Raw genomic sequence first — 11,717 nt, 5'->3', positions numbered from 1 at the left:
GTATGGACAGGTTTCGCAATTCGTTGTATTGTTCAAAAGAGTCTCTCTGGACGAATCTTCAGAATCCAGAGCGATTGACAAACCACTTGCAAGCCTTTGTTGAACCTGCTGCTGCTGAAAGAATATTCAGTTCAACAAACGCAACGAAGTCAACATTTCGATGTAGAAAAAAAACAACAACAAACCTCACACCTCGTTCAACATCGTCATGAGAGAACAAAACAATTACTTTAGATCCAACACAAGCCGTTATCAGCCTTACGGAGGTGGTCGAGGTGATAGTTCCAACGGCGGAGGACATCATCGAGGAAGATTTGATGATTCATCCTCTCGTCAAGCTACCACTGCTGCTTCATCATCAGACTATATTAGAGATGATGAGCCTGAGGAAGCACTTTTTGCAAAGAAGAACACGGGTATTAATTTTGATAAATACGAGAATATTCCAATTGAAGTGTTCGGTAGAGACCCTCCAACTCCAATCAACACTTTTGATGAAGCACAACTCCACGAGCTTTTAATGAACAACATTGTCAAGAGTGGCTACACCAAACCAACTCCAATTCAAAAACACTCCCTTCCCGCTATCATCACATCCAAACGAGACATGATGGCTTGTGCCCAAACCGGTTCGGGTAAAACCGCTGCCTTCTTGTTGCCTATTATTAACTCTCTCTTGCAAGCTGGTATTCACAAGGATAGAAAGAGATTCAATCCTTACAAGGGCGCACCAAAAGCTGTTATCCTTGCTCCTACCAGAGAATTGTGCCAACAAATCTATGATGAGTGCAGAAAATTTATTTTCCAAACTTATTTGAAAACTGTGGTTGTTTATGGAGGAGCTTCAAGTGGCTATCAAATGAAGCAATTAGAACGTGGTGTTGACATTCTTGTCGGAACACCTGGAAGAATGAACGACTTTATCCAGAGAGGAAAATTGGACATGTCTGGTGTCCAATATTTAGTGTTGGATGAAGCAGATAGAATGCTTGACATGGGTTTTGAACCACAAATTAGATCAATTGTCGAAGGTAGTGGTATGCCACCAAAGGGTCAAAGATTGACATTGTTATACAGTGCCACATTTCCAAAGGAAACTCAGAAATTGGCTCTTGACTTTTTGCACGACGAACTTTTTGTTCAAGTCGGTGTGATCGGTGGTACAACTGAGAACATTACACAAAAATTTTTCCAAGTTTCTGCCAAAGAAAAGAAAGATAAGCTCGTAGAAGTATTGACTGAACACAAGTCTGAAAAAACTCTTGTCTTTGTTCAACAAAAGAGCACTTGTGACCAACTTTATGAACACTTAACTCCTCTAGGTTTTAAATGTTGTGTCATTCACGGTGATAAGGATCAAAGAACTAGAGAACGATCATTGAGACAATTTAAAGAAGGCTATTCAACTATTTTAATTGCAACTGACGTTGCTGCTAGAGGATTGGACATTGAAAAAGTAACTCATGTTGTCAACTATGATCTTCCAAAAGAAATTGACTCATATGTCCACAGAATTGGTAGAACTGGACGTGTTGGTAACTTGGGTCAAGCTACTGCTTTGTTTGATACTGAAGAAGACTCCAAATTGTGTCGAGACTTGGTCAAGATTTTAAAAGACGCAAATCAAGAAATTCCTGAATTTATTGAAAATGCTGCCTTTAATCCATTCTCTGGTAAGGGAGGAGGAGGCTTCAGAGGTGGCCGTGGAAGAGGTGGTGGTTATGGTGGACGAGGAGGTGGCTTCAGAGGTGGACGAGGAGGTGGCTTTGGTGGCGGTTTCAATAACAACAGATGGTAATTCGTTTCTTTTGCTGAGCATAATAAATTGCTCACAAGCGGGTAGGAAGACAGAATGTATGATCAGGATACTACACTTATTCGAACGTCATGCAGTGTGTGCATTTGACATACCACGACTTTACGTTACGATAATTGGTCTAGATTGTACACATTAATTTCTATCATGCTTGTGGCCTGTACATATAAGCAATCCCTAACTGAGAACTCACAATTTTGTCATTTGCGGCTCCTAACATCTAAGCGATAATGTGATGTACATGTTGGAATAAACATCACATTGAGTTTTTTGAGCTGCATTGATATTTCTTCTTGTGTTTATACTGTTCTGATTCAAAAGTCTTGAGGGTAAGCTTTTACCTCATTAAGGTTATGAGAGATGAGTGACCGAAAAAATGTCGCACACTCCTCACAGTACTAAAAACTCACTCTCTAGCCGAAGGAATTCAAGAGTTGTATCGTCGGGTCCACTGGGTTTTGTCGAACATTGTGTGGTACCACATGCTCCTAGCAATAATGGTTTCTTCATCTCTCCCTCTACCGTATCCACAGTTCATCATCATCATCACGGTACTCCGAAACATGAAAAACCTCAACAACAGTCTTTCACAACCCCTCAAAATCATACCCACAAGTTTGCTTGTACAAGAGATACTTTTCTCGAAAATACAATCATTGACACACAAAACAAAATCATCTCAAGCGACACTTCCACGCCGAATGCTGAACTCAACGAAGAATCATCCATGGAAGTCCTAAATAACCACACTCCTTTATCTTCCGAAGATCAATATTTACAACACTATCACCATGATTCACCTGCTCCTGCCAAACCGTTCTCGGAAAAACGTTACTCAAAAACTTCTAGTTCCATCAGCAGTATGAAAAAGTATGTAATTAGTGGGGGAGAGATAATGAATTATACTTCTCCAAGAAACGCTTCCACAAGGAATTCTCTCACTAAACGAAAGCAAAATATAATGACGGAGTTTCATTCGTTGCCTTCGACGCTAGCTCTTGTACCAATAACTAACTCAACAACCTTCTTTATGAAGTTACATTGTTCTTTCTGTGGAGGAAAAAATTGTAAATATGAAAATTATTTAAAAACACCTCCAAACGAAACTCAACTTAAAGAAATGCATAAATCAAGCAATAGTAACTTATTGACAACACCACGAAGACGACGAAAATTTTGGGCAATTGAGGGTTTAAATTCCCATTACGTTCTTGACAACATTATTGCTTCACAGAGACCTTCGTCAAGATTGGTTCAGAAATATCACATCATTGACCAATTTAAAAAACACAACATCATCGCTGTTGTCAATTTACAAGAAAGAGGAGAACATCCTTATTGCGGCGATGGAATTTTGGAAAAAACAGGTTTTTCCTACGACCCAGAAGATGATTTTATGAAACACAAGAGTAGGTATTTCATTCTAATTTTACTAATTTTTGTTCTTGGCGTCTCAATCGTAGTTTCTTACTATAATTTCGCGTTTCCAGACATGTCAATTCCTAATTTTGATGAAATGATAGCAATTGTAAAGGCAATGAAAATGGATAGTGAAAAGGGAAAGGTCATGGTGCATTGTCATGCTGGCCTTGGAAGAACTGGGTTGGTCATTTGTTGCTACTTATTGTATACTAAACATTTTTTCTCTTCAAAGAAAGCCATAGATTTTGTGAGGAGCAAACGACCTGGGAGCATCCAAACCAAGTCACAAGTGAAATTTGTTTATGATTTTTTTGCATACTTGACGGAAAACAGAACAATTTTTGTTTGCAAATCTTTGAAATCAGCAATGGAAAAGCAGAGAGTTATAGGTAAGTTGCAAAGTTATTGATTCAAAAGGAAACTCAAAATTCCAAACGCAAGCTTGTGGTACTGAATATCTCCTGTTGCAAAGAATTCCAAAAATTGTGCATGAAATTTGCAACAAAATGTCTCACATTATTTTTGCAACACAAGATTTGTCACAGCTTTTGGTGGACTTCTTTTTGCTTAATCCTGACTCGTTATTTCAAAAAATTGAAACTTTAAAAGAGAGCTTGAATCATGACGACTGGACTGCTCTAAGAAAATGTAACTCTTTTCCAACACTCGTGTATTTGTTGTTGGAATGGTTTGAGACATGTAGCGAACCTGTTATTTTCACCAAAGATTTAAGGCAAAACAGTTCTGATGAATTAGGAGCCTTACTTCTCTCCAAAAACCGAATAGTGGAAGTTGAGATTGTCAATGCTCTGGTGAAGGCTTTGTCGCAATTGTACCGTCGTTTGAGTCATCACTCTCTTGTGGATTCCTTCATTTTGTTGATATTTTCCAAGATGTGCAAAACTCTGCTGGATTCAAAAGATGTCTTTTTCCTCTCACTTCAAAAACAAATGAAGAAAGGATCCACCTTTAAGGTGTAGAGGTTGGCCAAAATCGATGGATAAATGTTGAATGACATTTGACAGTAATCTCACACAAAAAAATGTCTTCAAAAGAGATGTAGGTTGAACTGTGTTTTTCCTCACCATGGTCAAGCTGAACTAACATTGTTATTGTCAAACAATAAATTCTAATGGCCGATTAATTCATCATGGTTTGCACGGGAAAATTACATCAATCATATTTGATGCGATAAATATAACATACGTCAATTGTCACATGATATCCGTCATCATCATGATTGTCATCACCCTGTTCTTCCACTCTCTCCAAATTTTCCTACAAATATTGATTCATCACATGTATTCACCTACGATCATGAATGAAACTCTCATCACACACCCACACATTACAGCTACCAAGTAATTTATGACTTTGAAAAGAGTAATGAAGGAGAGCTCACTGTTCATGAAGGCGATCTTGTTCAAATCATTGAAAATTACGATGATGGATGGAGTATGTGTAAAATAATCACATCATCGGTGAGCTCGAAAGACGAGACAGGACTCATTCCAACCAATTACTGTGAACTGTCCAATGATGATTCGGCGTGGAATAACGATGATGACATGACTTCTCTCTCAGGCATGAGTGCCTCATCTCTTATTTCAACATTATCAGCCAATGGTGGAAAGGAATGGATGATTGAAGATAAATCATTGATCAGTGCCGACAAACATGTGAGTGTATCGAATGGTATCAAGATTGTGAGAACTGTGTCATCCAATAACAACAGTAAGAAGAATTTGTATTCTCCAACAGGTGCAGTGGTAAGTGATGATGCGAGGATTCATGAATGGATTGGTTTCATATTATTGAATAATAATCATGTGTTTTCATCATGATGATGGATCGGTGAATCTTTCGATGATGATGATGATGATTGTGAAATGAATCATGTGTGTGTGCGTACGGATGATATTGATCAAATCGATTCCTTGTGTGTGTGATTTCTTTGTTTCAAACCTCATGAACAACAACACACCCAACCTTGGGTTACAATTTATTCACACATTTCATTAGAAATATTCCAAACCCGAAGCCATGAATCTCTTGAGCAAATTCTTATCAAGTTCCTCGAAACGAAAAAAACTCAAAGATTGGATGGGACTCAAAGAACACAAAAATTCACGAAAGAGAATTGAATTAGTGAAAGAATTGTTAGCAACTGAGGAAAGTTATGTGTCATCCCTTCGTTTATTTGTCAACACATACGCAAAACCAGCAAAAGCAAACACACAATTACTTTCTGAAAAGAAATCCAAAATTATCTTTTCAAATATTGAACAAATTTTGGGTATTAATGAAACAGTCTTGTCATCCATTCAAGCATCCATGCTGAAATGGCCTTCCAAGAATGATATGGGAGAAACATTTAATCGTATGGCTCCGTTTTTTAAGGCCTATGTCACTTATATCAACAATTATGATGCTGCTTTTGAATTATTGGAACGATGTGAAAAGAAAAAGAACAAATTTTATCAATACATGACCGAACAAACGAATAAGAATCCAACAGAACATGGTTTGAGGTCTCTCTTGATTATGCCTGTTCAACGAATTCCAAGATACAAAATGTAAGTTTTTTTTTTCAAACAACAGGAATGATTTTTCAACCTTAATAATTCTTTTCACATTCCATGTCTAACATGTCTTTCTTTGCACATTACTGTACATTTCTATGTACTGCTACTTTCAACACACACACGGACAAAACCATGTAATTCTCTTCGTACATTACTTCTCTCATTCAACAATATCATTGCTACAACCAAATTTTTAATGAATGATTGAACCATATGAAATGTGAATCATTCTCTTCTCATCAAATACGTTCTCTGTGTTCATTATGAACAATCAATTCACAGGTTATTGGAACAAATACTTGCCACAATTCCTCCAGACAATGTAGAATACAAACACTACGAAGCAGCCCTTAAAACAATCAGTGATGTTGCTGTGTTTTGCAATGAAAGAAAGAGACAAGAGGACGATAGCAATATAGTTTTCACAGATTTGAAAAACAAACTCAACAAACACTACAGGGCATTGGTCAAACCAACAAGAAAATTCATTAAGGATTATGTCTTAAAAATTAAAACCAAAGAAAAAGCAGACAAGGACGAATACAGAGGATACATCTTTACCGATGTATTGATATTGTCACAAGAAAGTGGAGGTCTTTTCAGTCAACTTTCCAAGAAATCCTTCAGTTTTGTCTACTTCTCATTCACCAAATTATTGGGAAGAAATAATTGTGAAATTCAAATGAGATACATTACCTCAGGAAAAGAAACAGACTTTTCACTCATTGCACTCAATGAAGAGGATGCTAAATCTCTCTACGATCTATTCGATGAAAGAATCAAAAGTATTGAAGAAAGTCAAAGCTTCAAGAATTTAAAACTCGATCGTGACAGCTACTCGGTTGGTAAAGAACGAGTCGTATTGGCCGATAAGAGAGACGATACCAAACAAAAATTAGAAACCAGTTGCAAACAATTCAGCACTGCAGAGAAACGTTTGAAAAAGCTCGATCAAAGCATTCAGAATCATGAAATGGAGTTGCGACGACTTGTCGATCAAATCGCTCGAGAACGAGAAGAAAAAGCAAATACCATCAAAGAAATGGAAACCATTCAAATGGCGTGTGCTGACATTCAGGTCCAACTCAAGAAACACTTGGAAGAAATTAAGAGCAGAGATGACATTCTCTTTGATAAGATGGTTCACAATGTCGATGAAGATTTTGTTCTCATCTTTGGTGAAGAGACTCTCACAGATCCAGTGGATGAATTCAAGAAGTGTCCATCCAATAACTTGGCCTATATGAATACGAGTAGTTCCTACAAACATGTGGATATACAAGCCATCATGAAGGAAGTTTCCAAAGTGGTGGATGTTGGCAGTAGTGGTGGTAGTTCTATAGCGGCGAGATCCTCCATCGATGATGCCATTGATTCATTATCACCTCTCAAATCACCACCACCACCTCCTCCTTCTTCTTCTTCCTTCTCATCATTTGCCTCTTCATCCATGTCTTTGAGATCTGCTTCTTCTTCTTCTTCATTGGAAGACAATTCTCCAACCACCACTCCCTTCTCCTCGAGACCCAAACACATTCTTCCTCCTCCAGGTTCTGAACTCAGAAAATCCATCACGACAGGAAGTGAGTTGGGAACCAGTGCTTTGAAATTGTTCAACCATCCGACAACACCTCCACGCCCTCCATCCAAGCCTCATATTCAACCTCCCTCAAAAGTACAAACATCTTCTTCTTCATTGTCTTCATCATCGAATGGTAATGGTGGTGGTGGTGGTGGTAGCTCTTCTTCTTCATCGAACAACAAGAGTAATGGCACTGTTCCTCCACCTCCAAGCAGCAGCTTTAAAACTGTGTTACCTCCTCCACCAAAGACATCGAATACAACCACAACTACTTCCAAGTTTGGTGGTACCAGTGTTGCTGTTTCCTCTTCTTCCACCACTTCTTCAACAGCTTTAAAGATTGCAGGTTTTCAAAAAGCAACAAACAACAACTCACTCTCTGGTATGAATTCAACCTCATCATCGATGTTGAATCAATTAATAGCCTCACCAAGGGATAAACCACTACCAAAACCACAAGGAGCAAAACCATCTTCATCTCCAATCTCAGCAATGACGACTAATTCCACAACATTCATTCCACCACCCCCTTCCACACCTCCACCTGGAATATCGACCCTCAACAAGCGATCTCCATTACCACCTCCAAGGAAAAATTAAATTATTATTATTATTGAATATTGAATATATATAAATAGGAGGAAAGGAGAATGGTGTCATGTATTCATACTAGTGTGTGCATGTGCGATAAGGAAATATATGCACATTCTCGCATGGCTTGTTTGAGAGAACTACTCACACACTTGTACATTCCAAAATATTGTATATCATTGTTTTTTGAGATGGAAGTGATGATTATTACTCAATAACAACTCGTTTTGTATTTAAACTTGGATTCCATGTGTCTTTGTTGTGCAGTTTTCATTCCTTTTGAAATAGTTTTGAAATTAAATGCATACCCTCATTGTAAAGATTGTAAAAAGAATTTTGAATAGAATTGAATCATTGCAAGACTGGTTGAGCCAAAAGTCCCATTATGTTATACCATTCGACCGTATGTTCACCCATCATCATCAGACTTTATTTCATCACAGGGTCATAAGGTTGAGTAAGTATACTACTGAAAGGGGAAGGAGATATATACATTCGCACGAGTTAGCAAATCGCACCAAAACATCATCTCCACCATTATGGCCCTTCAAACAAAATATGACAAAACGAATGCCGTAGCTCCCTTTGATGAAGTGGAGAGTATTGTCTTTTCTGTAGGACAACCTAATAATGAGAATACGACAAATACCACGTACAATAATCATCATGAACAGAAAGCTACGGATAGATTTTCCGTCTTTACAACGTTGAGTCTGGCGGGCAATCCGAGAATTCCGTTCTTCCACTCAATTAAATTCTGTATCATTCTACTGATAGGTACTTCTGTGTTGACTAGTGTCATGATTGCTTCTGGAATTTGGATGGCAGCCTTATTACCTTCCAATTTTCATTGGAGTCAAAAAGCACGAGATGGTGAATTCAAACGAATGATTGAATCAGTGACTGAACTGTTGAATGATGTTACACAGTCATTAAATGTCATGAAAGGGCAACTCTTGGCCATGTTGGATTTTTCCAATGCACAACAAATTGAAAAAGCTTTTCGAACCTGTCACTGTTCGAGTGGATTCCGTTAAAAATTTAGAAGCACTGGTCACCGTCAAATCATACGCTAGATAATAGCGAAAAGGAGTCTGATTCGAAGTGGAATTCTCATTTCCATAACAATACAAGAGGGTTAAAAAAGTGTCAGTGTTAACGGACGTGATGTCAACATAACTTCTTGCAAAGACTAACTTGTTTGGATTCTTGGAACAACTTTCAGTGAGAGAAGAAAGATCCACTGGATCAATAACGTCATTTGGTGTCTCACTCCGTTTACAATATTCATACTTTTCAATATTCGAATCGCAATAGTAAATGGTTTGAGCGTCTAAGGACATGTTGAGAAATGAGGTCAATCCTGGTTCGTAGTAAATTCCGAGTGCACTTCCTGTTGGCTCACCCACATAGACTGAGGCTACCAAACCACTTCGGTACTGTTTTTCAGCTTTAAAGGCTTGATAGTCTTTGAGACTGAAACGAATTATTTGGTTGCAAGTTGAAAATTTTCATAAACAACATCATCTAATGGAGTGACACTTTCTAAATATACTCCTCGACTTGACATGGTTCTTTTCACAGTTGACAATGAACATCTAAAATCTGCCTACTTGAACCAAGACAACAAACAAATTGTTAGAAATACTATTTTCTCTCTTAACGATGACAGAACCACGCAAGTCGCTACCACAGTTTATGAAACCCTCAATAAGAATGTTAAATCACTACCATGCAATACCATGGTGACGCTCGATTTGACTTTCTTCTCTGATTACATTTCTGTGAATCGACTTTGTACGACAACACAATTGGATTGGATTTTCGTAATGGCCATTCCCAAATGGAACTTCTTGAGTTCAATCATTATTGGAATTGTGTCATCGATCAGTGGAGGTTTTTTACTGGTCGTTGTCGCCATATCCTTCTCAACTCTCATTTCATGGAAGATTGTTCATCCATTTTACAATTTGATTCAACAATTCGATTCCATCTCTCACATGATTTTAGATAATATTCACATTCAGCCAAGCAAATTCTCAGAAGTCAAATTATTACAACAGCATTTCATGAATATGGCACATTACATTCGATTATATAGAGCTTTTATTCCTCCTCACTTGCTCTCTCAATTGGATCATCATGATGCAATCGAGGAGGAGGAGGAGGAACGAGCAACTCTCGCGTTCAATAATAATTTGTCTCTCCTTCAAAACAGTCCACACCGTCGATCGATTGCATATAAAACTGAAGAAGAAAATGACATGGATGCAGAAATAATGTCTGAAAAGAGTAGTTTTATTGGAAAGAATCCACGTTTTCACCAGAACTGCAGCAAAAGAATCAAATGGATCATTTATTTTCTCTCTTTTTGGAAAAGAAACAGGTGACCATTGTGAATTTGGTGTTGGTTGGTTTTTCCGAATTACTGAAAAATGTTTCAAACCCAAACGACTGTTTGACATTATTAACCGATGTGTTTGAACAGATTGCTTATGTGAGTCGAACCACGAATGGATTTATTGGCTCTTTTGAAAATGATTCCATTACCTTGTCATTCAATTTCACCACACCGCAATTGAAACATCAAGAAAAAGGAGCACAAGCTGGTAAATTAATTCTTGACAAGTTAACTCTTGTGAAAGAAAAGAAATGGAGTTCTCATGTCATTAAGGCCATGAACAAGTGCTCACGTCGTTCTCCTACAACCACATCTTTCAAATCATCCACGCAGCAGCAGCAACACTGTTCTAAACAACAACAGCCTTCGAAACAACAAAAACTTTTGACGACTGCGAGTAAGGAGGTCCATCTCTCTCCACCCGCAACATCCACACCACCACCACATTCTCAAGAGGATGAAGAGCATGAAGAATATTACGAAAAGATGAAACGCTTACTCGACTCTGTGAAGTTACATATTGCCATCTGTTCTCAGGAATGTATTGTTGGAAACATTGGAAGTAGTGAGTTAAAGTCAACCGTTTGCATTTCAAGTGCCAGTCACAATTTGGAATTGATGATTCACACAAAAACTCTCCATTCCCATTGTTGTGAGTGAAAGTATTCATCAAAACATTCGAAATGTCTTTTACACGCGATATCTTGAAACACTGCCATTCATTATTGACAATGAATATTCGTCCGTGGTGCAAATATTGGGCTATTCCAAACAAGATGAAATGGATAAGAGAGTTATTCAACAAGCAGTCTATGAATTGGGAGATGTCAAAGATCATGTACTGATTACCACGAACGTCGCGCCAAATAAGAATTGTTACAATTTTCCAACATTCCAAGGAACACAAGAATTCTCTTCTCATTGCATTGTTTCGAGTTCTGACGATGAATCGAAATGTAAGAAATGGAGAATCTATGAGGAAGCTTGTGAAGTGATGCTGATTGAGAAGGACTATGTACGTGCGTTACAATTGTTTGACAAGTATTTGATGGAAGTGGATGATGGAACAAGTGCTTCAAAGGATTTACCCACTCTTCAATGGATGGAGCAATGTAAGAAGAATATTCTCGGTAGCAGCACTTGCACAGACACCACCATCCAATGATGATGGTTTTATATTTGGTTCACCAATGAAATTACTACAATAATAATAATAATAATTCTAACGCGTGTGTGTGTGAGTGAAATGTCAGAATGTTGAGTGTGGTTGTATGTCGTCGAGTCGTGCTGCGATATTTCCCGCTTTTCAATTTGTATTCT

General features: G+C 37.9%; 6 protein-coding genes across 6 annotated transcripts; 5 read left to right on the top strand and 1 right to left on the bottom strand.

Moving 5' to 3' along the window:
- Positions 1-208: 208 nt before the first annotated feature.
- FDP41_011284 (uncharacterized protein) lies at positions 209-1,798 on the top strand (the record flags this gene model as incomplete). Its single annotated transcript, XM_044701675.1, has 1 exon — positions 209-1,798. One exon carries the CDS (start codon positions 209-211, stop codon positions 1,796-1,798), a length of 1,590 nt encoding a protein of 529 aa, XP_044567067.1.
- Positions 1,799-2,192: 394 nt separating this feature from the next.
- FDP41_011283 (uncharacterized protein) lies at positions 2,193-4,218 on the top strand (the record flags this gene model as incomplete). The annotated part of the gene is made up of 3 exons (XM_044701674.1): positions 2,193-3,225; positions 3,280-3,627; positions 3,680-4,218. 3 exons carry the CDS (start codon positions 2,193-2,195, stop codon positions 4,216-4,218), a joined length of 1,920 nt encoding a protein of 639 aa, XP_044567066.1.
- Positions 4,219-4,280: 62 nt separating this feature from the next.
- Positions 4,281-8,005, top strand: FDP41_011282 (uncharacterized protein; the record flags this gene model as incomplete). Its single annotated transcript, XM_044701673.1, has 4 exons — positions 4,281-4,297; positions 4,593-5,007; positions 5,261-5,814; positions 6,106-8,005. The coding sequence occupies 4 exons, from the start codon at positions 4,281-4,283 to the stop codon at positions 8,003-8,005; spliced, it is 2,886 nt and encodes a 961-aa protein (XP_044567065.1).
- A 923-nt stretch (positions 8,006-8,928) lies between these two features.
- Positions 8,929-9,339, bottom strand: FDP41_011281 (uncharacterized protein; the record flags this gene model as incomplete). The annotated part of the gene is made up of 1 exon (XM_044701672.1): positions 8,929-9,339. One exon carries the CDS (start codon positions 9,337-9,339, stop codon positions 8,929-8,931), a length of 411 nt encoding a protein of 136 aa, XP_044567064.1.
- A 1,004-nt stretch (positions 9,340-10,343) lies between these two features.
- Positions 10,344-11,057, top strand: FDP41_011280 (uncharacterized protein; the record flags this gene model as incomplete). The annotated part of the gene is made up of 1 exon (XM_044701671.1): positions 10,344-11,057. One exon carries the CDS (start codon positions 10,344-10,346, stop codon positions 11,055-11,057), a length of 714 nt encoding a protein of 237 aa, XP_044567063.1.
- Positions 11,058-11,178: 121 nt separating this feature from the next.
- On the top strand, positions 11,179-11,562 carry FDP41_011279 (uncharacterized protein; the record flags this gene model as incomplete). The annotated part of the gene is made up of 1 exon (XM_044701669.1): positions 11,179-11,562. The coding sequence occupies one exon, from the start codon at positions 11,179-11,181 to the stop codon at positions 11,560-11,562; it is 384 nt and encodes a 127-aa protein (XP_044567062.1).
- Positions 11,563-11,717: the final 155 nt, after the last annotated feature.

The sequence above is a fragment of the Naegleria fowleri genome (genome assembly GCF_008403515.1).
Source record: "Naegleria fowleri strain ATCC 30894 chromosome Unknown tig9, whole genome shotgun sequence".
Taxonomy (NCBI): domain Eukaryota; phylum Heterolobosea; class Eutetramitea; order Acrasida; family Naegleriidae; genus Naegleria; species Naegleria fowleri.
This window is presented reverse-complemented; position numbering and strand designations above follow the sequence as displayed.